Source organism: Sitodiplosis mosellana, unplaced genomic scaffold, assembly GCF_009176505.1.
Source record: "Sitodiplosis mosellana isolate CC-2019 unplaced genomic scaffold, AAFC_SMos_1.0 Smas_scaffold_6181, whole genome shotgun sequence".
In the NCBI taxonomy this organism is placed as follows: domain Eukaryota; kingdom Metazoa; phylum Arthropoda; class Insecta; order Diptera; family Cecidomyiidae; genus Sitodiplosis; species Sitodiplosis mosellana.
Genome location: NW_022601422.1, coordinates 684,958 through 709,658, shown reverse-complemented (window position 1 = coordinate 709,658; position 24,701 = coordinate 684,958). Strand labels below are relative to the sequence as shown.

General features: G+C 35.8%; 4 protein-coding genes across 10 annotated transcripts in view; 2 read left to right on the top strand and 2 right to left on the bottom strand.

The window, feature by feature from the left end:
* Positions 1–10,997, bottom strand: part of LOC129576116 (bumetanide-sensitive sodium-(potassium)-chloride cotransporter) — a 20,933-nt gene extending 9,936 nt beyond the window's left edge. For both annotated transcript variants that reach the window (XM_055460650.1, XM_055460652.1), the window contains exons 1-5: positions 10,755–10,997; positions 2,491–2,707; positions 2,295–2,379; positions 2,072–2,160; positions 1,771–1,885 (exon numbers count right to left, since the gene is read on the bottom strand). In XM_055460650.1, the coding sequence (XP_055316625.1) occupies positions 1,771–1,885; positions 2,072–2,160; positions 2,295–2,379; positions 2,491–2,666 (465 nt within the window). In that variant the 5' untranslated portion in view covers positions 2,667–2,707; positions 10,755–10,997. The remainder of the gene's footprint in view (positions 1–1,770; positions 1,886–2,071; positions 2,161–2,294; positions 2,380–2,490; positions 2,708–10,754) is intronic.
* LOC129576121 (solute carrier family 22 member 21-like) lies at positions 3,714–20,308 on the top strand. Of its 6 annotated transcripts, XM_055460691.1 has the most exons (6): positions 12,338–12,770; positions 12,853–13,221; positions 13,948–14,179; positions 15,536–15,773; positions 18,747–19,844; positions 19,987–20,308. In XM_055460691.1, exons 2-6 carry the CDS (start codon positions 13,176–13,178, stop codon positions 20,146–20,148), a joined length of 1,776 nt encoding a protein of 591 aa, XP_055316666.1. In that variant the 5' UTR covers positions 12,338–12,770; positions 12,853–13,175; the 3' UTR covers positions 20,149–20,308. The 6 variants fall into 6 exon arrangements, with proteins under 6 accessions (XP_055316665.1, XP_055316666.1, XP_055316667.1 ...); XM_055460690.1 differs by lacking the exons at positions 12,338–12,770; positions 12,853–13,221 and adding an exon at positions 3,714–3,962; XM_055460692.1 differs by lacking the exon at positions 12,853–13,221 and having other exon boundaries at positions 12,343–12,770.
* On the top strand, positions 6,297–10,341 carry LOC129576129 (uncharacterized). Its single transcript, XM_055460715.1, has one exon. The coding sequence runs from the start codon at positions 7,220–7,222 to the stop codon at positions 8,303–8,305; it is 1,086 nt and encodes a 361-aa protein (XP_055316690.1). The 5' UTR covers positions 6,297–7,219; the 3' UTR covers positions 8,306–10,341.
* Positions 20,186–24,701, bottom strand: LOC129576126 (epoxide hydrolase 3-like). The gene is made up of 5 exons (XM_055460706.1): positions 22,095–24,701; positions 21,759–21,946; positions 21,203–21,591; positions 20,894–21,046; positions 20,186–20,716 (listed from the first exon to the last, which is right to left on the bottom strand). The coding sequence occupies exons 1-5, from the start codon at positions 22,536–22,538 to the stop codon at positions 20,553–20,555; spliced, it is 1,338 nt and encodes a 445-aa protein (XP_055316681.1). The 5' UTR covers positions 22,539–24,701; the 3' UTR covers positions 20,186–20,552.

Here is a 24,701-nt window from a genome sequence, read left to right as displayed (position 1 = left end):
ATAAATAGAGGAAGAACTTATCATTTTCTCCTCTTCCTTTTCCACCCACTAATGTTGGATGAATTTCGTTGGCTTTCATATTAAAAACATGTTCATCTGATTGAGTGCCAAAAATATTATGAGCAGCATTTATGGCTTCTTCACTTCGTCTTGATCTTGATCTCAAATTATATCGGCGAAGCTAATGCTGTGGACTTGGTAATTTCGACACAGAGATCACATTTTTTATACGGCTATATTTCGAGCTATTAGTAGTTGTTATTTTTAGTCAATAGTTCGGGATATTTTGAAATAGCAGCTACCGCACAATTTGTTCCGAATTATTCTGAACGATCAATTGGATTTTGGAAGTGGTATCCAAACGTTCAATCAATGAAAAAGAGACAAATCCATATATAACGTTTGGCCTCTATTTCTAAAAAATCCAATTGATCGTTCAGAATAATTCGGAACAAATTGTGCGGTAGCTGCTATTTCAGATTATTTATTTTATATAGAGGAAATACAGCTGCCCATTTGAAATATATTGGTTCAATGCATTTCAAATGGAGATTTTTACCTCCATAAGGAATGTATTGAAACAATGTAAATCAAATGGCAATTTTATTTTTGCTGATTTTTGAATATTTGTAAACAAATTCTACATCTAAAATACATTGTTCCTATGTAATTCTTATGCGAGAGCATTTACCATAAGGAATACACAGCACCGTACACTTCTTATGCACACAGTACCGTTAATCTACAGCGGCGCTCTTCCATAAGTAATGTACAGTGCTGTGTATTCCTTATGGGCAACGCTCTCGCATAAAAATTACAAAGGAACAATGTATTTCAGATGTAGAATTTGTTTACAAACACTCAAAAATCACCAAGAATTAAATTGCCATTTGATTTACATTGTTTCAATACATTTCTTATGGAGGTACAAATCTCTATTTAAAATGCATTAGACAGTGTGTTTCTTATGGAAAATAGTAAACTAGAAAAAATTAGCGAAATTAGCACGAAAATAGAATATTAGCATTGGTGTCCATCCCCTTGATCGATAACAGTCATGATTCGTTTCAAAATTCCAATCTACCGCGACATAAAATTAAAATAAAACGAATTTGAGGCACAAATCAAAGCAATGTATCGATTCTATTCCGAAGGCAGACTACAGACGTTATTCAAATGTGAGACAAGTTCAAATTTCAACGATGAAATTACGACAATTGTTCTCCAATTAATGACACAGTTCGTTGATCCCTTTATTTTAAATCAATATCTTCACCGGAGTTTTCGTTCAGTACATAGCCATGATGAACGTTTTTTTTTTGTTCATGGTTGTTATCACGCAAGGGTTTATCAATATAAAGTTATTTTTTCTTTTTATTTCTTCAAAACCTATACCTTGAACTGATTATTGACTTTTAACTGAATAATTTCATTGTTTAAATGGCTGTGGATATTATTTCACGTACATTTTGAACCAGTTTGCCGAAGAATTTGCATTGTTTCCGTCTTTTGCTTATCAAATTGCTTCACTTTGACAAGCGTTGAAATGAGCTCACGCTCAAAATTAAATTTTGATTAGAAATTTGCATTCAAAGAATTCAATTCTGTCGAATCCATTACACCTTATGACGATAAATAAAATGGACTTGGTTAGTAAACAGGTTAAATTTAGTAGAATGCGTGCTGTGAAGTTAGCTGACTAAACAAATGTCATTTACATAATTGACGACAGGTTATTTGAACATGTGACTGATTGATTTCGATACTCACTTTATTCGACATGGTCGCATTGTGTAAATCATCTAACGTCGGTCGATAGACAGCTTGCACTGATAAAATGTCTCTGTAGTTGTCCAAACGGGGCAAAGCTTCCCTGGTAAAATGCCTATAAATTGGAACAGGCACAATCAATTCCAAGCGTTTAGTACATCAATTATTGTTTTCAATTTTTAATTTTTTTAAAAAAATTAATTTCCCTTTTTTGTGAAGAAATCATAATTATGTTAATTACAGTGATTGCAATGGGCTATGTCCAAAACCAAATTAACTCAATCGAGATGTCAATACTTACAAAAAACTCCGGCGGCAATTGGTATCGAAATCTTCCAGTAAGTTGTCACGGTCTTCGCTATTTGAATCCGAATCATCGTTTCGGGGTACCTTCGGAAATCAATTACGTTTTATTATGAAAATTCGGATTTAAACCGAAGCCTTTTTAAAGCTTATTTAAAAACTTTTCATCGTATAAAAAAGTTCAATCCTAATCTAGAGAATTGACGAAATTATGAACTCACTTGAAACCGTGTGGTTTGAATATCTTTGTATTTGGCCGGTTTGTCTTTATCACGGAAGCTACTCCTCAACGAAAGCGAATTTAATCTGAAACATTTTATCAAATGTCAGATATTATATTATTAAAGACAAATTTTTTGATCTGCGTTTTTTTCTTCAAAACTGCGATAAATTCAAGTAGAAAAAGTTCGGGCATACCTCGACGAACGACGATTATTCCGTAGTACAATGTCGTCGTCATCGAAAGTATCTTCTTCAAATGCTTCGGTCTCGACATCTTCTGTGGTGGTATTTTTAATTGGTGTGACTGGATTGACTTGAAATCGATTTGGGCGATCGGTGCCGATCAATTCGATCGGATAGTCCTTGGACATTGTTCACTATTTTCCAAACTCTTTTCACCTAATTTTCGACTCTAAATGTTGAATTTTGAAAAACACCCACATCTCTTGCACATTAACACAATTGATTGTAATCATATCTGTTTAACCCATTTTCTACCAGCGTTCGATTTTTCGAACAAAGGCCATCCCTATTTATATCTCGACCTAGAGATAGGCAAGAATAACAGACATATACTCAAAAAGCAAGTGTTGAACATTATTTTTCAAAATGTGTAAGTCCTCTGGGCCTATGTTCAGGAGGTACTTGGGGAAGCCCAGGGTGGATTTGGAGATAATAAAGAATCCCGGGCTAATGACCAATGTTCGAAAAATGGAACAAAAATTTTCCGGGGCATTTCTGGAAAACTACAAGACGAATTTTCCATCTGACATTTTTTTTCATTTTTTCATGCCAAAATAACTCTAAATAGACTTATAGTTAATATTTTTAATAAATAAAGTATAACGGTTTTTGATTGATCAGTTTGTGAGCCTACAAAAATATGGTTTACCGGAAAATCCATTTTCCGGAAAAACTGCAAACAAAAATTTTCCACATGACAGTTTTTTCGGAGTTTCCAGGGGAAAATTATGCTAGATAGACTATTGGTTACTCATTTCGAACCCACTTTTGCACCTTGGTAGAAAATGGGTTAAAGTCAACAATTAAATATGTGTACCAAATTTAAATAACGTATCTCATATCGATTTGTATAAGTGAGAATTGAATATGTATTTTCAAGAGAGTCGATTTCATATCTCACTGGATATTATGAATAATATTCGGTAAATAAACAATTCTCGAATAACATAAAGACGCTAAAACCAAATCGATTCTGATAAGCAAAAAATCAGTAGATAAATTTGCTGATAATAAATGGGATACAGAGGCAGTTCTACGATTTGCATTTGCATGGAATATACTTTATAAATGGAAGAAATTAATTACACGTATACGTAAGCATGGAAAATAGAGGCAAAAAAATGTATGACTAATAAAACGGCATGAACAATTATAGCGACTTTTTTGGTTTAAATAATAAAAGCTAATCAAAAACGTTGCCGCCGCAAGTGAATACATACAAAAATAGAACGAAATGTAGATTCTTTCCCGTTTAACTACAGTATTGACTAAACAGTAGTGACTCAATGGGTTCTACGTTCAGTACTCGAAAGATAGGCAAAAATTACTTTGAAATATTATTTTAAATACGATGCGATACACATTAAAAGAGAAACAAAACATCAACGAAACAATTAGATTGAAGAGATCCTTCAAAAGATTGGGTGAGTGACTATGTATTGCATGAGAAACTAGTTTATTTTTAGTTCAACAAGAACAAATGACGAAGTACATTTTAGCCACTCTTATTTTTAATTCCGGCGAACTTATTCGTTTTTCCACAGTTAGTCATTAAACCGTTAACAGTTTTTCGATAAAGTGAGTTGTGATTTGCTTGGGAATTGAATCGTTAGTAATTTAAATCGTGCGACTATGAATAAACAACTGAATGAATATGAGTGATGCAGCTTGATTGATTAAAAATTTAGCCTCAAGTATTCCTAGCGAAAAAATTCTTCAATTTACACCGAACTTCAATCATTAGCATTTTCCCTTCATCCAGTTCCAATCATAATAATATTCGAGATATGAATTGCATCGAGCGTGGACTATTTGGCTGAGTCGTCGTTTATGAGTGCAACTTTGTGTACGTGCGATAAATGTGTCATAATTCGCTATGAATAGAAGTGAAGATGAGTTAAAAGCCCTTTCGGTGTAATTTTATCTATCTACATTTATTTTCTCTTCTTGGAATTATACAACGGAGTCAGTTGATGCAGTGGTCAATGCGGCGCGTTTGCACGATATCAGAAATTATGTTTAGATTGTATTGGCGATATCATTTTTGAGATGGTCGTTTATTGCATTGAATGCACTTAGTTGTTGGCAGTCGGCTCATGTTTGGCATGTGCAAGATGTGTCAATTGTCGGTTATATGTTTTGCACAGTGTGTGCGTGTGTGTGTGTCAGATAGAGAAAGAGAGAGAGAGAGGGAAACAGCGATATTCCAAGTTTACATTTTGCAGCAATGTGCGTCAATTATGGTGCGGCACGGAAATTATTTATAGTCTCCTGTGCGCACAGAAGTGTGAAATTGTTCAACATTTTTACTCGGTTGATTGCATTTATCGAATGTGTGTTTCTCTGTTTTTCTTCTTCTTTGCAATGAACTTGCCCATCTGTCGAGTGTTGATTTTGTGTCGTGCGTTTATTATTGTTTTTAGTGTTTTATGATCGGTAAAAACACAAGCCTTGATAGAATCAACCGTGCAGGCACCATCGAAATAAATCTTCGTTACGAAAACGATTTTGATGTACATTCAATGTGCAAACAAATCACAGACACAAATGGACACAACAACTTATTCTGCAACCTGTCACACTTGCACATCGAGAATTCCATAAGATGCACACGTTTTACTTGTTGCTCACATGCTCACTCATTCATTCTGATGCGGCAAACATACATTCGCATGGACAAATTGAGTGGTCGACCTATAGGTGGGCGGAATAGGTAAAAATAAACTGAACAGACCTGAACGGTTCGAGTTCGGCTCATGAGAGCTCTAGCAATGAGTTTGTAGAATGGGTAGCTAGTAGCTACTCTAAGAAATGCCCACCTGTACATTGGCCTTTCCTGCCGTGATTAGATTCAACCATTGAGCCGATTAATTGATCACATAATGTGCTCAAAGATAAGAATGGAAAGTCGATTATTCAATTGAATTATGGCATCGATAACTTGAGTCGAAACAAATCTAAAATCAAATATGCAAATGTGAATCTCACAGTATTGCACACGCAATTGAATTCTAGTTACTGTTGTCAAATGAAATGGAAAATAAATCGGTCGATGCAACTCGCGATGTACGTCCGTTTTCTTTCTTTGGTCAGCGCCAATAAATCAATGTGATTCATGGCATGTCGCAAACTATTCAAAAGCTTAGTTGTTGCGCTTAACAAACATGAAATGTGATGGGGAACCACATGTATACGAGTGCAAAGGTAACAAATTGAGCGCGACGATGTGGAAAAAAAAGACTTGGAAGGAGTAGTGCAAAGGCACGCAAAAAAGCGAAAGAAAAGCAAAATGCCATCACAATGCCTGCGCTCGATTCACTCTGACTAAACACATCAATTAGAATACAAAAACATTTTTTTTTATGTTGTTTCGCAAGGTTCAACTATGTCACACAACAACTTGACTGTTAAATTTGGAACACATTTTGACCGCATTCGAAAATGATGTGTGCCGATTTTCGACTCTATGTGTCCAAATCAATAAACCCGTTCCCGTGTGAAAAAGAAATGACTGACTGACTATAACTTCAGTTGACTTTAGTTGATTGAATTTATATTTTTGTTCTAAGAAAATCACTTGGTCCCAAATGAAGCAACTTAGATTGACTTGTAACTTCAAATGATTTCAGTTAACTATAATAGACTTACACTATACTTTGTACTGAAATGTCAATCAAAGTAAGTCATTTTTGTCCAAAATTAGTTAACTGACTGCTCAGTTACTATTTTTTCACACGGGTTACTCTCTCTCTCTCCCTCTACCTTTTGCTGCTGCCGCCGCCACCATACTCAAACAAGCTATGAAGAATCATTATCAGCTTCTACATCTGATTATAACACAGTCATCCATTGCACAGCATTCCGGCCAATTATTCACACTTTTCCACTTTTTCTTTTTGCAACTGCACAAATGCTCTGAATTATTCATTTAGATCGATTTTCGAGAGTTATTGCCGGAAAAGAAGGAACAAACTTGTGCACAGGTGAATGGTCGATAAGTAATGAATTTATTCAAATGTTCCGAGTCGAGATATATGTACACTTTTTTGAATGAATAAATTAAAAAATGAAAATGAACTAGGTTGAAAATTTGGAAACATGGAAATTGTCTAAATGAAAATTGACGTGACATAATTCGAATCGAACCCATGTTCATCCTTATTAAACTATTTGAGAAAAGAATAGGTCGAACCAGCGCCGCACCTTTCATACAAGCGTTTGGGGCCGAGCCCAATCTGAAATTTTCTGAATTTCACGCATTCATCATTTCTAGAAAAAAATTGCCGGAGCCTCATTTTAATTTTTCTACGGTACGGCGCTGGGTCGAACGCTCGTATAATTCGATTTTAGGGCAAAACAAGTATTTTCAAATCACAAAATAGAAGGTCTATTATAGAACCACATTCATTCAATCATCATCAATCTTTCAATCACAGCAACCATTTGATGAAATCGAATATATAAGTTAATATATTGGATGACTATCATTACGGAAAAAATAATCGCTAAATTTTCGTGCTGATTAACATTTCCACTTTGGTTTGGTCGCTTCAACAACTGGCCTTCTAAAGGGTGATTCATTTAGAGGTTTTTTTTTTCAATAGGGATTTTTTCGTGGATCACGCGTGATTCGTGTCCAACTGTCAGGCTATTTTTGTTCAGTATTGTTTGGCATTTTATCATGGAAAGACTCACTCCAGCCCAACGTTTACAAATCGTTCAATTGTACTACGAAAATTCGCGTTCTGTGAGGAATGTGTTTCGTGGACTTCGGTCAACTTATGGTCAACATCATCGACCCACGGAACCCACTATACGGAATACCATCGCCAAATTGGAAACCCAATTTACATTATTGGATGATTTACGACCGAATAGACCACATCCAGCTCGCAGTGCTGAAAATATAGCGGCGGTAGCCGACAGTGTACGCGAAGACCGGGAAGAATCGATTCGGCACCGTTCGCAGCAGCTTGGCTTGTCTTATGCCACCACCTGGCGTATTTTACGTCGTGATCTTGGTTTAAAGGCTTACAAAATTCAACTCGTGCAAGAATTGAAGCCAACCGACATGCCCAATCGCTACCGTTTCAGTGTTTGGGCCCTCGAAAAACTGGAAGAAGATCCACTGTTTTCGACCAGAATTTTGTTCAGTGATAAGGCCCACTTTACGCTCAATGGCCACGTAAATAAGCACAATTGCCGTATTTGGGGAGAAGAAAAACCCGAACAAGTTCAAGAACTGCCATTACATCCATTGAGAACAACGGTTTGGTGTGGTCTTTGGGCGGGTGGAATCATTGGACCTTACTTCTTTCGAAATGAGGCCGGCCGCAACGTTACTGTCAATGGGGACCGATATCGCGAAATGATAACGGACTGGTTGGTGCCTGAAATTGAAGCCCGTGATCTCGACGATATTTGGTTTCAACAAGACGGCGCTTCATGCCACGTATCGCGACTTTCAATGGCGCTATTGCGACGTCAATTCGGTGAACAGTTGATTTCGCGCAACGGACCGGTCAAATGGCCACCAAGATCGTGCGATATCACCCCGTTAGACTTCTTCCTTTGGGGCTATCTGAAGTCAAAAGTCTACGCGAACAAGCCAGCGACGATTGACGCTTTGGAAGCCAACATTACGCGAGAAATTGCCGCAATTCAGGTCCCTATGCTCGAAAGAGTCATCGAAAATTGGAACTTCCGGATGGACCACCTTAAGCGCAGTTATGGCCAACATCTGAAAGGGATTATCTTCAAAAAGTAAATGCCATAGAATGTTCTTTCAGATGGTAATAAAAATTTGGCGATCGATTTAAATTTTCTGTGTTTTATTCAAAAATAAAAAAAAAAGTTTTAAATGAATCACCCTTCTTTATATATCTCATCTTTTTTTTGAAGAAATAGTAAGATTTGATGAATAAACAGTTTTACGTCTTATCCAGAAACTTCTCTGTTCAATTTCACAATGCAAATCTCGTGTTAATATCGTCCAGTTTTTGAAATTGTTGATTTTCTTTTCGTTTGCAAAATGATGATAAGTCTCATCCACTACTTTACTGGTTGCCATGAAATAATTCAAATTCTATCACATTTCATTCTCTTGTTTTGACGAATGTTTTGTTTTGTATGCGTTGCACGGACGTGTTTTTGAAATGGATGATTCAATTGAGTGGTGCATCGGATTGTGCTAATTTTAGTTTGAATTACATGTTTAAAATTGCTTTTGGAATAATGTTTGAATTTTGTTTAACTTCAGTTCATTTAATGCTTTTGTTAAATTCCTCGCACTTTTTTCTCATAACAAATACGCCGTTCGCAAATCCAAACTTTGTTCTGGTCATTTTCTTTTTTCGATTCTAAACTTTTATACTTCTGATTCTTTTTTATGTATGTTTTTATAGTCTTTTTTCACTGTTTCGCGCTCTCTGTTATTGTGGCTTCAAACCGCTGAACTTAGCTATTTTCACTGTTATAAAAAGAGTTTAGTTGCTTTCAATGCGAGTTTATCGGGCAAATTAACGCTTCGAATAGTAGGCGTGCATAACAAGGGATAATGACGAACTTTTGACTCGAATGAATGCTTTATTTGGTTCAGAAACACGATTAGAAGTCATGGAAAAGGTGAAATTCAAAAGCAAAAATATGAAAATGAATGGATTCAATCAGGCGTAGTGTGATGCTCTGGAATAAATTAATAATGGTGTATAGTGTATACTGTATGTCTTTGTTGTTAATTTCTTTCCCGGTTTTCGTTGTTATTTTTTCTATTTTGATGACAAACCTCGGTGAAATTAGCCGCGTTACTACGCCGCAGCTGTTGCAATAAAGAGTTTTAGTGCGTACATACAAAACTAGTTTATGTTTACAAAGTGTTTCGCCAAGGTCCCAGTTACCTCATGGAATTGCCCTAACGCACTAAAGACAGTCCTGGTCATGTCTTTGCGATCGTAAACAATATATATATAAATATATATACTGTCGTTTAGGCACCCAATTGAATATTTTCACCAATTGAACTTTCTTTCGGTTTAATTCCCTCATTTGTAATAAGACAAACAAGAAAGCCACACGCACTGCAAACCAAAAAAAGGTCAATTACTTCACCATGCTTAAAATTGTAAACAATTGAAATTGGGTGTGTGTCAACAAAATAAGCTGAATTAAGTCGAAGGTAACAATCAGTGAAAATTGTGGCCCAATAATGATTTGCAAACATAGCTTTATGTTTCATTGTCTTCCCGTGTGCAAATAAAGTGACTGACAGTCATTCAGTTGTATGTAACTGCAAATAACTAAAACTGGCTAAATTGATTGAATTCAAGAATGTTGTATAGAAACAATCACTTTTAGTTATTCATTCAGCCAGCCGTCTAATTTCGAACTTTTTGGCTACTAGATGACTATAACTGAAGTTGACTACAGTCGAATATTTTGTTCGAGATAATCACTTTTAGTTACTGATAGTCAGCCAAAAAGTCCGAAATTAGACGGCTGGCTAGTCAGTCACAAATTTTTCACACGGGTTATTATCATGTAAATTTTGCCACCTAATCTAAGAAAATTCTTTCGTTAGTTTGTTCATTTGCTTTGCATGTTGCTGTAAGTATTTTTCTTTTGTCAGCGTTCAGTTACTAGACATCAACTTCTAGTGCCTATTTGATTGTTGAAATTGCCACCGAAAATTTATTACAATAAAGCCATTGCCAGTGATTATATAAATTCTTGGGCTGATTATATTCAGTGCTATCCTTATTGCTACTCAAGTTCACAACATTCGATTCAGTGAGACAAACGCTCTTTGCGGCCTTATTCACTCGCATTCGCAATTCAGACTGTTCAAACGTTTTTGAAATTCGAAACCAAAACAAAAAAATGCCAAATACATTAAAAATAGCATTAAATTGTGCGATATGAACACATGCCAGATGCTTCAATTGGCATGATTGATTCTTTTTCAAATGGAAATTTATAGAAACCTTTTTTTGCTCATCATTTCTGAATACTTTATTTAGAAATAACGATTTTGAATGATTGAACGGTCAAATTCACACATTTTTGATAGAATATAAACACTTCAATGGAGGGATTCACTTGGATTCATTCGCTGATACACAAATTTGGTTTGCAATGATTTTTTTCTTTAGATAAATTTAATTTTTCTTCTTTAGAATTTTTGATTATTTTTTTTCTTCAAAAAACTTTCTTCTACTCACACTTAAACTGTTTTATTCTGAAGAAGTTCCAAATAGTGCAATAGATTGCACAATTGCAAGTCGATATTCCCAACGGCAAAACAAAAACAAGCCACAAAAAATGTGAGCATACAAGTTGGCCAAGTGTAACACCGTGTAACCGAAACTTATCCACGCGAAGGCTTATCCAATTCGACTGTTTGGACGACTTTGAGAGCGACTTGATTTTCGTTACCGAAACATTAAACTGCCGTTGTTGATGTGTCGTCGTCGTCGTCGTTGGACAGCGCGCGCCTGCTGCACACATGGCAAACGAGCGAGTCAGATATACAACTATGAAATTCGAAGCATAAATAATATACACAACAATCCAAAACGACATACGAGACAAAAGCGTACTATAATATTTTCTCTGGTCTGCTTTCAATTTTTTTCCTTCTCTCTCTCTTTCTCTCTCTCTCTCTCTCTCTCTCTCTCTCTCTTTCACACACACGCTTGCGATGTTTATTGTTTTTTGCATACAATTTATCGCGGCTCTTGATTTTATATGTAAATATGTGTTTGCAATCGCACATGTGAGCATCAACCGAATCAAGTCATAATCTTTCAGGCTACGGAATGTTGTGGACACTTTGTTACTCATTCCAATCATTTCATAACGATGAACTCTGACCATTTTTTAGCATTGATATGGTTGATTGAATTAAGAGTGGAATGAAATAACATCACCCAAAAATCGACTCATTTTTACCCAATGGGAATTCGTCTGTATAAGTGTTGTATAGAGTCTGATTTGTTGTTATTGTCATGCGGCGCCCCTTGCGGGATAATTTTTGATTGGGGAATCGTCTTGGATGTTCTTTATTCAAATTTCTGAAATGGCAAGTTTTGAATTGTATTTAAATGAAGTAAACAGTGGTAAATAGTTCGATTCGAACTATATGCGATGAATAACAAATAACGCATGCAATGTTCGAGCAGCGAAAGATTTATTGGTATGTGCCACCGATTGCACACATCCAAATATAGATCAAAAAGTCAGCTGCAGCTAAAGAGAAATAAAGTTGTCGTCGTCCTCGTCATCCCTTCAAAGTGATTAGCAAAAGTGGTTCGATGCTTCATATGTTTGTGTTTGTTTTTCACACCTGGCATGTGCTCTGGTATTTTCCGATTAGAACTTTACTATCCATTTACTGGTCAAAGCATACAGAACAATTGGCCCTTTACATGCATGTAAATTTCTTTACAATGAAACGAAATGGTTTTTTTTTTCATCTAAATTTTTGTTTATGTATGTCTTACGTTCTTTCTTCTTGTGCATGAATTTAAAACAGTTAAAATCAAGATTTCAAATTCAGTTTATCCATCTCACAACTTTTATACTCTTGCCATTTAAATTGTTAATGAATATAAAGACTAGAATGAATGAAAATGACAAAAAAAATGTTTGAACGTCGGAATAGCAAAGAAAATCTGAGCAAATCTATTTCGTCTCATGTGAATAAAAGTAGACAAAAAGCAATGAAAATAGAAGAAATAATAATGTGATTTGAATTGTATGCAATGTTTGTTTTTAATATTCCCTAACTATGATTTGTAAATAAAATAAAGAAAACAGTCTACAGCGCAAAAATGAAAGAAAAGATATTTAACAAGTGAACATTTTTGCAATATTAATTAAATTGAAGTAAAAGAAAAGTTACTTCGTTCAGTCGGATGCAAAGCGACTTAAATTCAAAAAGTGTTATCATGCAAAGTGAATGCGTGTAAAACTCGAGCAAAAAGCAAGTGGTGAATGAGGTTCCCAAAGCACGATCAACGATCAAGAGATGGCAGCACGTATTCTATGTTGAATGTCTGTCACACGTACAATTTAAGCAATTAAGCGCCGAACATATTAAAATTTCGCTGACTACTAATTAATTACAATGTAATAGCCGCAGCATTTTGTCCATCGAGGGTAAAGATCACTCGACAATCACCTCGTTATCGGTTCAGTGTCAAAAGTGTATTCTTACCGGGAATTTAGCGGGCAATGTAAGTTGACTGTGATTCGTTCGTTCAAGAAAAAACAATCTGCAAACATATCTTTCTTTTTTTTGTCAATTCTTTTCCATAGAGTTATAGAGAAAAAAAATGTGAAGATCGTATTATTCATTAAGGTTTCAGTGTGAAAAATGCGAAAGTGCTTTCCATGAAATGTAATCGATTGAGTGACTGTGACTGTTACTTTCTTGTGTGTGATTGATAAATAGATTGTAAGTTGTATGTTGTGAGGCTATTCATTGAGTGTTTGCTAGTTGAATGGTGGGTAATTTTGAATGACAGTGAAATCAGAGTTGTAACACAGTTACAGCATAATGATTTGCTGATATTAGCGATGGAAAGGTGCTGCTGCACACCGTTAATCACAGTCTAGAAGAGAAAAAAACCACGACAAAGATGACGATAATCAATGGAACAAGTGCTGTGCATCATACAACTAAACGTATGTTTACTTTTGATCGGATCGAGCACGTTGATTGGGAAAGTGTGTTATTTTCGGTGTGTATGGCATAAACGTGAACGTTTCACACACGCACACATTCTTCCGATCGCCAAGCAGATAAACAAACCGAGAGTGGTCGATGTGTGTTTTTTTCGTCTTGCTATTCGTTACCGTCATTTTGTATCAAGATAACGTATAGAGTCATTATATTAGTAAATGTCATTTCACGCAACTCACAATCTAAAATTACGCTGCTGTGCACGAGCAGCAACACTCACATCGTCTACCAGATTTAGATAATACTTTTGAGCATGCTATGCGAACACATCAGAAAAATCAGTTCAGTGTAAACGGTGTAAACGGTACGACGACAACGACGACGACGACAACAAACAAATGCATAAAACAAAAATCGACACATAAATTAATTATTATTTCAACGATAAAACCAAACAACCTAGATAATCTAGTTGATAGTCGTTTCAGCATTGGCATTTTACACTATTTTAACACGCGATAGATACCGTTACCATCAATCATTTGATTCTTATCTCGTTCGATGTAGAATCTTTAGCGATAGAGTGATTTTGCGGTTTATCTTTAAATAAAGCATTGTTAAGAAAACGACAAGAACATAAATGTTTCGTTCAAATTTTAATTCAGTCGTCATTTAAATTAGGTTGTCTATGCAATTCGGTTTAAATAAAGTTCACTAATTTGGATTAGATCAAGTTGAAATAATGCCGAGCCACGACCCCGACCCGGAAAAGAATTCGGTGAGTTCAGCCCGTGCCGACAAAGGATGGAATACCGATTTGGTGGAACTGATTTTAAACGATATCGGAGGCACATTCAAAAAATACCAAATCATCAACTATATTCTGTTCTGTCTACCATTCGCTTTATCCGGCAGTTTCGGACTGAACTATGTCTTCACCGCGCTCAACGTTGAATCTCGGTAAGATTTGTCTTCATTTTTTTAACGGTTCGATCGCAGACAAGATAACATGAAGCCACCTGGCAAATTTATGAAAAGAAAAACTGGTCTTGAAATGTAAACAGAAGATTCATAAGCTGAAATTTGGTGGAATGAGTTGCATTTAATTAGTCGAATGGATTTTTTTTGCTCAAAAATAATAATAAATAAATGACACATCTAAATGCGTTTGGTTGGTTTGCTCTGAAGCAAGTTATCGACAGAATTTTCATTTGGTTTTTACATTTTTTGTTGTAATTTTTTTCTTCCTCCTTTATTTATTCATAATTTTCTGGTGTGCAAAAGGATTGTCACCGATTTGCTGGAGATAAATGCATTTTCAACGGTTCATTTCTTCAATAAAATCAAAATGTTGCCCTTCTGCTTTCCATTTTTTTCGAACATGATTAACATATTTTCTTTTTGATATAATAGCTTATTTTTGATAGGTACTCAGTAGGTATATATTATAATAATGTAATTTCTCCATAAGCTGTGCACAAAATGTGTACAACTGTAACGTTTTCCTCATTGGGTATTTACATAAAGATACAATGACCCAGAAATGATTGCACATTGCTTTTATTTGTCTATGGAGATTGAGAGTGGTGTATGTTTCACAGACTTTGAATTAGAAAAAGTATGGTATGTTTTCAAGCGGTGAACAAATCTTGTAAAAATTTAATGGTTTCAATAGATAAACGATAAATGTCATCAGAGCTGGAAAAAACACTCTGTGTGTGCGCGCACGTAACTAAGAATGCAATCACAGTAGATGTGCGTGCACATTTACATAGATTCCGCCAAAATTTGACAGTAGAACCGAAATCTATGTAAATGTGCACGCACATCTACTGTGATTGCATTCTTAGTTACGTGCGCGCACACACAGAGTGTTTTTTCCAGCTCTGACTGTCATTTGTAAAGTTGTACAGTTTCAAAAGACCAACAATTCTTACGAAGTCATCAACTCGATAATTCTTGTCATTCAAATGAAAATTGCCAAAAACCACAAGTGAAATATACTTCATTTTATCAAAATATAAGTCGTCAGAAAAACATATGCTATAGCATAGTATACTCTCAAACTCACTAGTAGATTTATATTTACATTATCACATGATTATCTCCAGTACCGATTTGATCGACCGATTGATATTGTAAAGTTACTTTATCATATTCGTGTATATATTTTTTTCCGATAATATTCTATCATTTTTTCCGATATTAAATTCTTCGTCAAATTGGATATTTCTGTTGTGATAAAACGTTCCAAATTACAAACAAAAATTACAACAAAATCATTGAAAAAATAACAAGAAAGTTTCCAATATTCAGTTGTTTCATTTCAGAATGCGAGACCTTAGATACGAACACTTTTGAACCAAAATGGCTACAGAATGCGATACCATATTCAAATAAAAAGCCGTCCAAGTGCAGCCGTTATGAGCGTCATATAGAACCCACTCTGTATTCATTGTATGATATATGCCCGGAAAGTGAATTCAATCGTTCACATGTGATAGGATGTAACCAGTTCATTTACAAAACAGACGAGATTTCGATTATGAATGATGTAAGTTCATTAAACGTTGATTCGAATGAGATTATTGTTGACAAATTTTTCAAATTTTATATTGGATGTATACACTCAAAATGAACCGTAGTAAATTTTAGAATATTTTATTCGTAAATACTACGATGCCGCAGCAATATTTACGAATCACTCGTATATATTACGATGTCTTTGTAATATCTACGATTGATTTGTGCATCTTACGATGAAGCCTTTTTGAATTTTAAAAAGTTACAGATTTACGAATATATTAATATATTCGTGTATTTTACTATGGCTATCGTAGTTTTGCATCGAAAAATATGTCATCAATGTTGCGATGAAGTTGTATTCATTTTACGATACAGTTGTAAAGTAGTTCGATCATTAATCGACGATTTTGGAGTCATTTTTGTGGCGTCTCCACTCGCATTTAATTTGTATTGTAGAAGCTGGCTTGTCAAAGTTCAAACATCATTGCAAACATATGGAAGTGGAGGAAATGACGCCAAGCTGCACGAGGTTATTTACCATTTGATACGATACGAATCGTACATTTCACGAAGCAGTCGTAGAATACACGATGCAGCATTGTAACTTGAACGGCTGACCGTACGAATATACAATGGTCCATTGTCAATGGATAAACTGAAGATGAGATTGTGAATGAGTACATGCGTTTGGTTAAATCATGTCTGGGAACATGATATTTCAAGTTCAATGATAAAGTTTACTAACAGGTAGATTCCTTAGCAATGGGGAATTCTTTGTCTTCTTTTGCAGCCAATTGTTTCATGTCAGCCTTCGAAACAAAAGCAAAAGAAAATTATCCAAATTTTCAATCAATTTGGTACCGATATGTCGATGATACTTTTGTAATCATTGATAAAGACAAAGTTGACGATTTCCTCATTTATTTAAACGGAATAAATCCAAGAATACATTTTACTACAGAACATGAGCAAGAAAATTCATTGCCATTTTTAGATTTAAATGTCACTAGGGTGAATGACACACTGGATTTCGACATTTACCGCACTGATCGATGTATTCCATCAACATCATACCATTCACAACAAACGAAATTTTCATCATTTAATTCGTTTTGTTATCGTGCAGTAAATTTGCCTTTGAGTGATATAAATTATCAAAAGGAGGTTGATAAATTGTATGAAATAGCCGACGTGAATGGCTTCAGTGAAAAAATTGTCAACACACTGTTGAAAAAACATAAAGAAAAGAAAGAATTGAATGATTTAACAACTTTGGGAAATTCAATCAATAACGATTTATTCGATGATGATTATTATTACTCAGGCGGAATTTTCGTAGATGGTCTAACAACGAAATTAGCGAGAACTCTGCGCAATCATTCAATTATTTTGTCGCCAAATGGCACCAGTTACAAATTAAAAACTCACGTGAGTAATTTGAAAGACAAGGTTGAGGAGCTGAATAAATCTGGAATTTATGCAGCTTTGTGCACGGGTTGTAACGAGGCATATGTTGGACAGTGTAGTAGGGCGGTTTGTAAGCGTTACGACGAACATTACCATCAAAGAAAATACGTTATTTCATTTCACCCGTGCATTAACGAATGGCCGTTGTAAAATATACGACTGCTTCGTAGAATGCACGAATTATGTCGTAAAATAAACAAAACTATCGTACGCCATGCAACTATCCTATTCGTTTTGAATTTGACAACTGATATTGAGCACAAACACCACCTAGATAATCTAAGGCTAATGATAATACAATCAAGTAAACTCTCCATTCTGTCAAATGTCATACTGAAGTATAACATATGGACATCATGAACCCGCCATAGGTTCTTTAGAGAGCGCTTTGGTCAACCGAGATCCAACCAAATACATGTATCAGTATACAAAGCATTCCATTGTTGACGCCATGTCATCATTCAAGCATGTCTCCTTTTGAAATTCTTTTGTTAAACGAGATTTTAGTTCGTTTTCCTTCAAATATTAATTGAACCGTTGCGAAAAACAAATTCCCTCGAAATATTTTAGTTTCAAAGTTCAGCATGAAATTTTTTTATATAGAGTTTACAACAACAACTCTATATGAAAAAAAAACTTCATGTTGCACTTTAAAACTAGAATATTCTGAGGGAATTTATTTGTCGCAATGGTTCAATTATAGAACTTTGGAAAATATAAAGAAGAGTGTGACTGAGTAGACTGATGGTAGTCTACAGCTTTCAGTGCTGAGTTTACATCCTTCTTTACAACTATATTTTTTGGCAAAAAGAGTGAAATTAAGACAGAAAATACTCTTTAAATGTGACAATTTTTCATAGTTTTCGTTAAACTTTGATAAGTTTCTTGATAAGTGAATTTTGAAGAAAAAAAATGTAATAATTTCTCAAAGTCCCGTATTTCCAATAATGATTTGAAGATTTATCAAATTATTTAACACGAAGAAGCAATCCACTATCATGCATAGTAGTATTTACGAATGCAATCGTAGCATTTACGATGATGCATCGTAGAACACACGCATATAATCTCATAGAAAATTTGTGTCAAGATATTCTGCAGCGCCGTCGATTTATGATGACAAAATTCAGTACTAATCAGTGTTATTATGCAGTATTTCGCAATTGGTCGAAATCACTTCCATCTATTTACAGGTGATTTCGCCGTCACTAATAATCGACGGCGCTGCAGAGAGTCTACTTTCTTGATTATAATCGTGTGTCGTAGAATGTACGAATATTTCAGCCGATGCAAAACCACTAAATCAATCGTAAAATACACTAATATATTAGTAAATAGTACCACGTTATATTTTGAGTGTAGGCTAGGCATTAATAGTGTCGGTTTTTTTTTTCTGAAAGAAAAACAATAATCTATTTCAATAAGAAAAAATGAAAATATAAGCTAATGAAAGTATTGTCCATCGGAAGCGAGTACATCCAATATAAAATTAAGAGAATAATCCAATAAACACATCAAATTTTGATCCAAACAGTTCCATTTCACGTGTGATGATGATGCAACGTGGAAATTGGCAATGGTTGGTACGGCAAACAATTTAGGCCGTTTCATCTTCATGCCGATAATGAGTTTATTTTCGGATCGTTTTGGTCGCCGTACGATATTGATAACGGGCGTATTTTGCAGTTCGGTATTCGCATACATTAGATCGTTTGCACCAAATTACGTGACTTTTGTCTTGTTTGAGTTTCTCGATGCGGGCATCGGTTCAGTGACATATTCAGCATCGTTCATCTTAGCATTGGAATGGATTGGCACAAAAGACCGGGTTTTGTTGGGAAGCCTTGTGGTGGCCACATATCCACTGGGTCAAATATTTTTGGGTTTCACAGCACGAGCTGTTCGCAACTATCGACAATTATTACAGATAATTTATGCGCCCGGATTTCTAATTCTTCTCTATTTTTGGATTGCACCAGAATCGATCCGATGGTTGATTGTGAATCATAAGAAAAAACGAGTTTTATCAACGTTGAAACGTGCGGAAGAAATGAATGGATTGAAATTATCACAGAACACCGTCGATCGTATCGATATCGAAATGAACGAAAATTTCAAAACAAAAAAACCAGATGATGTGGGTCATCACAGTGATGAAAGTAAATTACAGCAAATTTGCGCGATTTTTAAAAAAGGCAACCTATTGATGAGATTTTTGATTTGCGCCTTTGCATGGCTAACAACTGCATTTGTTTCGTATGGCATAAGTTTAACGTCGGTCTCACTCGCTGGTGATAAGTACATTAACTTTGTGGTGATTGCAGTGGCGGGCATTCCAGCAATGTTGTTCGTTTACTTTTTGATGGAATCGTGCGGCCGACGATGGACGATTTCAATGTCACTTTTGATTGGAGGTGCATCAATACTTGCATCAAAAACGTTGCCATCTAATTTTAGCATACTGTCCATCACGCTGTTTTTCATCGGAAAATGCTTTATCACAGTCGCTTTCACCGCTTTGTATGTCTATACTAGCGAGCTTTGGCCGACGAATATTCGACACAGCATGATGGGATTGTGTTCAACAATTGGACGAATTGGAGCTGCTTTAGCACCTATGGCACCGCTGCTGGTAGGAAATTTATGTATTTTGTTTTTATATCGCTTTTTTTTTATAAAGAAATTGTGAAAAATAGTTTTCACAGCCATTCCTAAAAAAAGGTATTAAAAACTGCAAATCAACTGCAATCGACATGATTTTTCTTCATTTTCAGAGTCAATATATGGAAGTATTGCCGTACTTAACATTCGGTTTAATGTCGTTGTTCGCGTCGATTTTAATACTCAGATTACCTGAGACCTTGAAGCGAAAGTTACCTGACACACTATCCGAGGCGGAACAAATTGGACGGGAGTCTGACGATGAAACATCGTAGCCATTGATTACGTTGATTAGCAAAATAGAAAACCAAATTTCATCATTTACATATTTATAAATAGTGGATTCACTTAATAAACTAAGTTGTTATAATGCATTGTAACAAAGGAGCGACATGGTTAGGAATAAATTGCAAGTAAGAAGTTCAATCAACACAATATTTTGGCATTTTACTTAGTAGTTTGTAGTTCCATTTTTCAGGATTTTGTCTAAATATCTTCTGCCGGCAATCAACAATACCGGATAACAAATATGCACTTCATTTCCTATACGTAATTTATCGATATAATTGGTACAATTGAATTCTGGGACTATTACTAAAATTAGGGAAAAAAAAATTGGAACTATCTAGTGAAGACTTATCTCATTTATAGTAATTTCATTTGCTATGTATTATTGACGTTAATGTAAAGCACTTTGGATAACATCGTTTGTTCGTTGCTGCACGGAGTCCAGAACATAAGTTCCGATTTTAACACTGTTTGATACCGCACCTAACATTCTTCCCATTATTCCTCGATTGTTCACCTTGTCAATCGGTTCGATTTTCGGATTTGCACGATGACCTGCAATTGAATTGTGCGAAAGAGAGAGAGAGAGAGAGAGAGAGAGAGAGAGAGAGAGAGAGAGAGATGATTAAAATTGGATTTTTATTCGGAAGGAAATTCTGAGTGAACTCTCGAGGATATCTCAATCGCAATTTCTACTCAAAATTCTCATACTCATTGAATAGTCAAACATACCGACGAGAAATTTCAACACGACTCGATTGAATTCAACGGGCATCTCTTGATGCGGCCAATGACCAGTATTTTCAATAATTTTGACGGTATAATTATCACAGTATTCCGTGCTGCGGACCACCGAATCCAAGCGGCAATAATTATCTTCGCCACCTAAAACACATCGAAAAATCAATGACAGAAATAGAATCCAATTAATTATTTCGTTTATCAATCGACGATGATGGAATGAATGAAAAAAATTCCAATCACGAGATATTGTCATGCGCTTCAAGTGCAATTTTGACAGCAAATAAACACACCACTTACCGATTATAATTAGGCAGGGGCATCGTATCGTTTCGCCTGCGACTATTTTATAAAAGGGTAGATTTCGATAATAATTTAGCGGCCCGGACCAATCGCTCTTTCTACTGAACACATATTTATATGCATCGAGTTTGTTTGGTATTTGCTGAATGGGTGAATCGGTTTGATTGTACGTCCCTTTGCTAAGATGTGGTAATGCGCGTTCAATGAATTTCGAATCGGCCCGCGTCATTTCAATCTCTGGCAAATATGGTAGCTGAATAAATTTCAGCCAGTAGTCATTGATCGGTGACTTTGACTGTAGATTATCCCACATCAGATTGGGATGAGATGCCGACACCGACACAAATCGATCCACATTTTCTGGATGCGTATGAGCGAAAAACCATCTGAGAATGAAATTGAAATTGAAATTGAAATTGAAACTGAATTAAGATTAAATTGATAATGAGACAGCAACAGTGCAGCGAGAGAGAGAAAGAGGAGCTTAGTCATCGCACGAAAATATTCATTGGTTTCCTCATTGAACGAAAAAGAAGCACACGTAGGCACTCACCCGATAACAGCGCCGAAATCATGTCCCACAATTATCACAGAACTTGACCCCAACGATTTGATAAATTGCAACAGTTCGTCGCATATTTTATATGGTGTATATTCTTTGCGCCATTGTGGTTTATCAGAGTCATTAAAACCCTTTAAATCAAGGGCAACCACACGAAAAAAACGCGAAAGTTCTTTGATCTGTGGGGGGGGGGGGAGGCGGAAAGAATATTTTAGAAAAATGCAAACGCGAATGAGTTTAAAACTAAATTAGATTTGTTGTTTTTCATTTTTGCAGAAAAACGTCATTTCATCGTAAATGATCCGTCCAAACAAATCGTGTGGGTACCTGATTGTTCCATCCAAGCCAGCAGTCAGGGAAACCATGGAGCAGCAAAACCAGGGGATCACATCGATCACCGGCTTCGATATAATGCAATTTAGTGCCTTTGAGCTTAACATATGATTGAAGTCCGATGCGATTGTCGACAAGACACGGAGGCGGCTTGTCATGAAAATATCCATGCAAATCGATGGGTGCCAATTGTTGCTGATGTTTCGTTGACTGTTGTATCGAATGCCATAAGAATTGGAATGACCATTTCAATAAAATCCATAAACCAATCAAAATAGATCGCAGATGATAGCACAAGATGGTCCATCTCGATATTTTGATTAAAATATCGTATGGATTTTTTCGTCGTGGAAAAAAACTGCCATCATTTATTGCGAAATTATCGTTGATATTTTTGTTCGATATGCGCGATATTTGAAACATTTTGTTTGCATACATGAGACCAAAATCACAACAAAAAAAGGACGTTCGGTCGAAATTGAGAATGTCAATGTTTAGGGCGCTAAACTTCGTTTACACTTGAATTTTGGACTTTGGATTTCCTAACGCCGTTCAGACGTTGCGATCACACTCCAAATCACTATGCGATACACGCCGATCACCCTTCTCTGTCCTATTTGTCTTTCTCTTACACACTGTCGCCGCGCTCTATTGCGTTCAATGTAAACGTTTCGACTCACTTGTGGCGCTAATGTTCGTTATTAATTGTTGCTTTGAAATCGGCAAATCTTTTTTTCGCACACCATACACAACCGAGAATGATGCAAAGCAAAAAAAAAAGGTACAACAGCGCGACAGCCACTTGAAACCATTAACTGCGCACGAATTCAACTGATCGCCAAACACATAACACATTCAGTACATTCCACTCTTTTCGGCCCAGCTAATTAAGGGGATCGATTGAAAAATTGTTGTTTTTATAGTGTCTCTTTTCTCACTCGTCTGGATTGTGTCTTCATTTAACGTCGATAATGTGTGTAACAGGCTGCGATAGCAATTCATCATCTGTGCGATTTCACAATTTTCAATTAACAATTTTCACCCTGATTGTATACAGACGAACAGACGAACAGAAAAAAACGAAATTGAATTCTCATCTTATATGATACGATACACAAAACATGCACATGAAAAAAACGGCAACAAATTAATTTCTCAGCCTCAATTTTTTTTTTTGGAACAGTCTTCACTTCTATTTAGCTTAGCACATAAAGTTCATTATTTTTAGCAAAATTTCACTGTGGGGGGCGCCGCCCCCCCCCCCCTTCATGCAAATGTTTCTCATTTGATTATTCGCTCAACTTGCACTCACTACAAATGTGATCATTGAAGTGAATTCACATCGGGTCGCATTTTATTACTCTGAAATACGTTAAATCGACTCTTTCACGGAATAGTTGCTGCGCTTGAGATTGTGTGTCTAGGTCGCTGTAATTGAAGTAATCAACTTGCTACAATATCAAAATATTGCGATTTTTTTTGTTGACTTTTCGTTGCAAAAACAAAAACCGTTTGCTACAGTTTTTCACTAGTGCTTTACGATGGCTCAGTGGAATTATGAATTGCGAATGCACGTTTAATGTGATCGTTGTGCGGAACTGATTAAGAAATTACAGTCGTTGTTCCCGCTATGTGTTTTCCTGTCGTTGTTCGGTCATCAAATGCGATTTTTTCCGTGTGCCACAGCACATATTTTCAAATCTCTGCGTTGACAGTTTGGAATTGATTTGCCCGTGTGTTTACGATTCGGTCGCAGTTCATCGATGCCGACTTACGATATGTCATCTCGTGTCACATTCATTCACACTCTTCACAGTGGCGATGAAGTGCGATCTTTCCTACACTGACTAACAACTCACTGCTTAATACTGTGCACATTGGTCACAACACTCACAAACAACAACAAACCATAAATATTCTGCAGTTCAAATTGTGCTCTTGTTTTGACCGTTTTGCATCTCTTTTTCACCTTTGGTCACATGGATGTACGTTAAACATTGTTTTTTTCCTCGTTCAGTTCAGTTCAGCTTTGCGTCGTTTCGCTGTGAATTATCATCACACTGGAATTATACAATAGCACTGGAATGACGAATGTTGTTCTCTATGCTGGTGCTATCTGCTACTTTGAACCGATTCGTTCAACACTGAATTATTCCAAATATTTGACAACACTCAATTTTTGCCGCACTCACACACGAATTCTGCACCTGATAACTGTATCAGATTGAAATCAATGTGAAGTTGATGTTCTACAATTGTTTTATTCTACTTGGCAAATGCATGCAATGATTGAATCATTTGATTAAAACTTTAATCAATAGCTTTAATTTCACTTTTCAACATGACTTTTGCCGGTCTCAGTGTGTCTATTCGCTTCAATTGGTGCATGTGATGAAAAAAGGGCCGTCACAAATCGTACGATGTTTTCGTATCTAATGTTCTATTCCAGTGTTGAAATTGTTGCGATTGAAGCGTCACATTTGTTGTCTCTATCTACTGATAAGATTTGGTGCGTTGGCTTGCATGCACGCATACATCACTTTACAACAAAACCGATAATTGAACATTTCACAGTGTCTCGGAAAGCAACAAATTGAACGC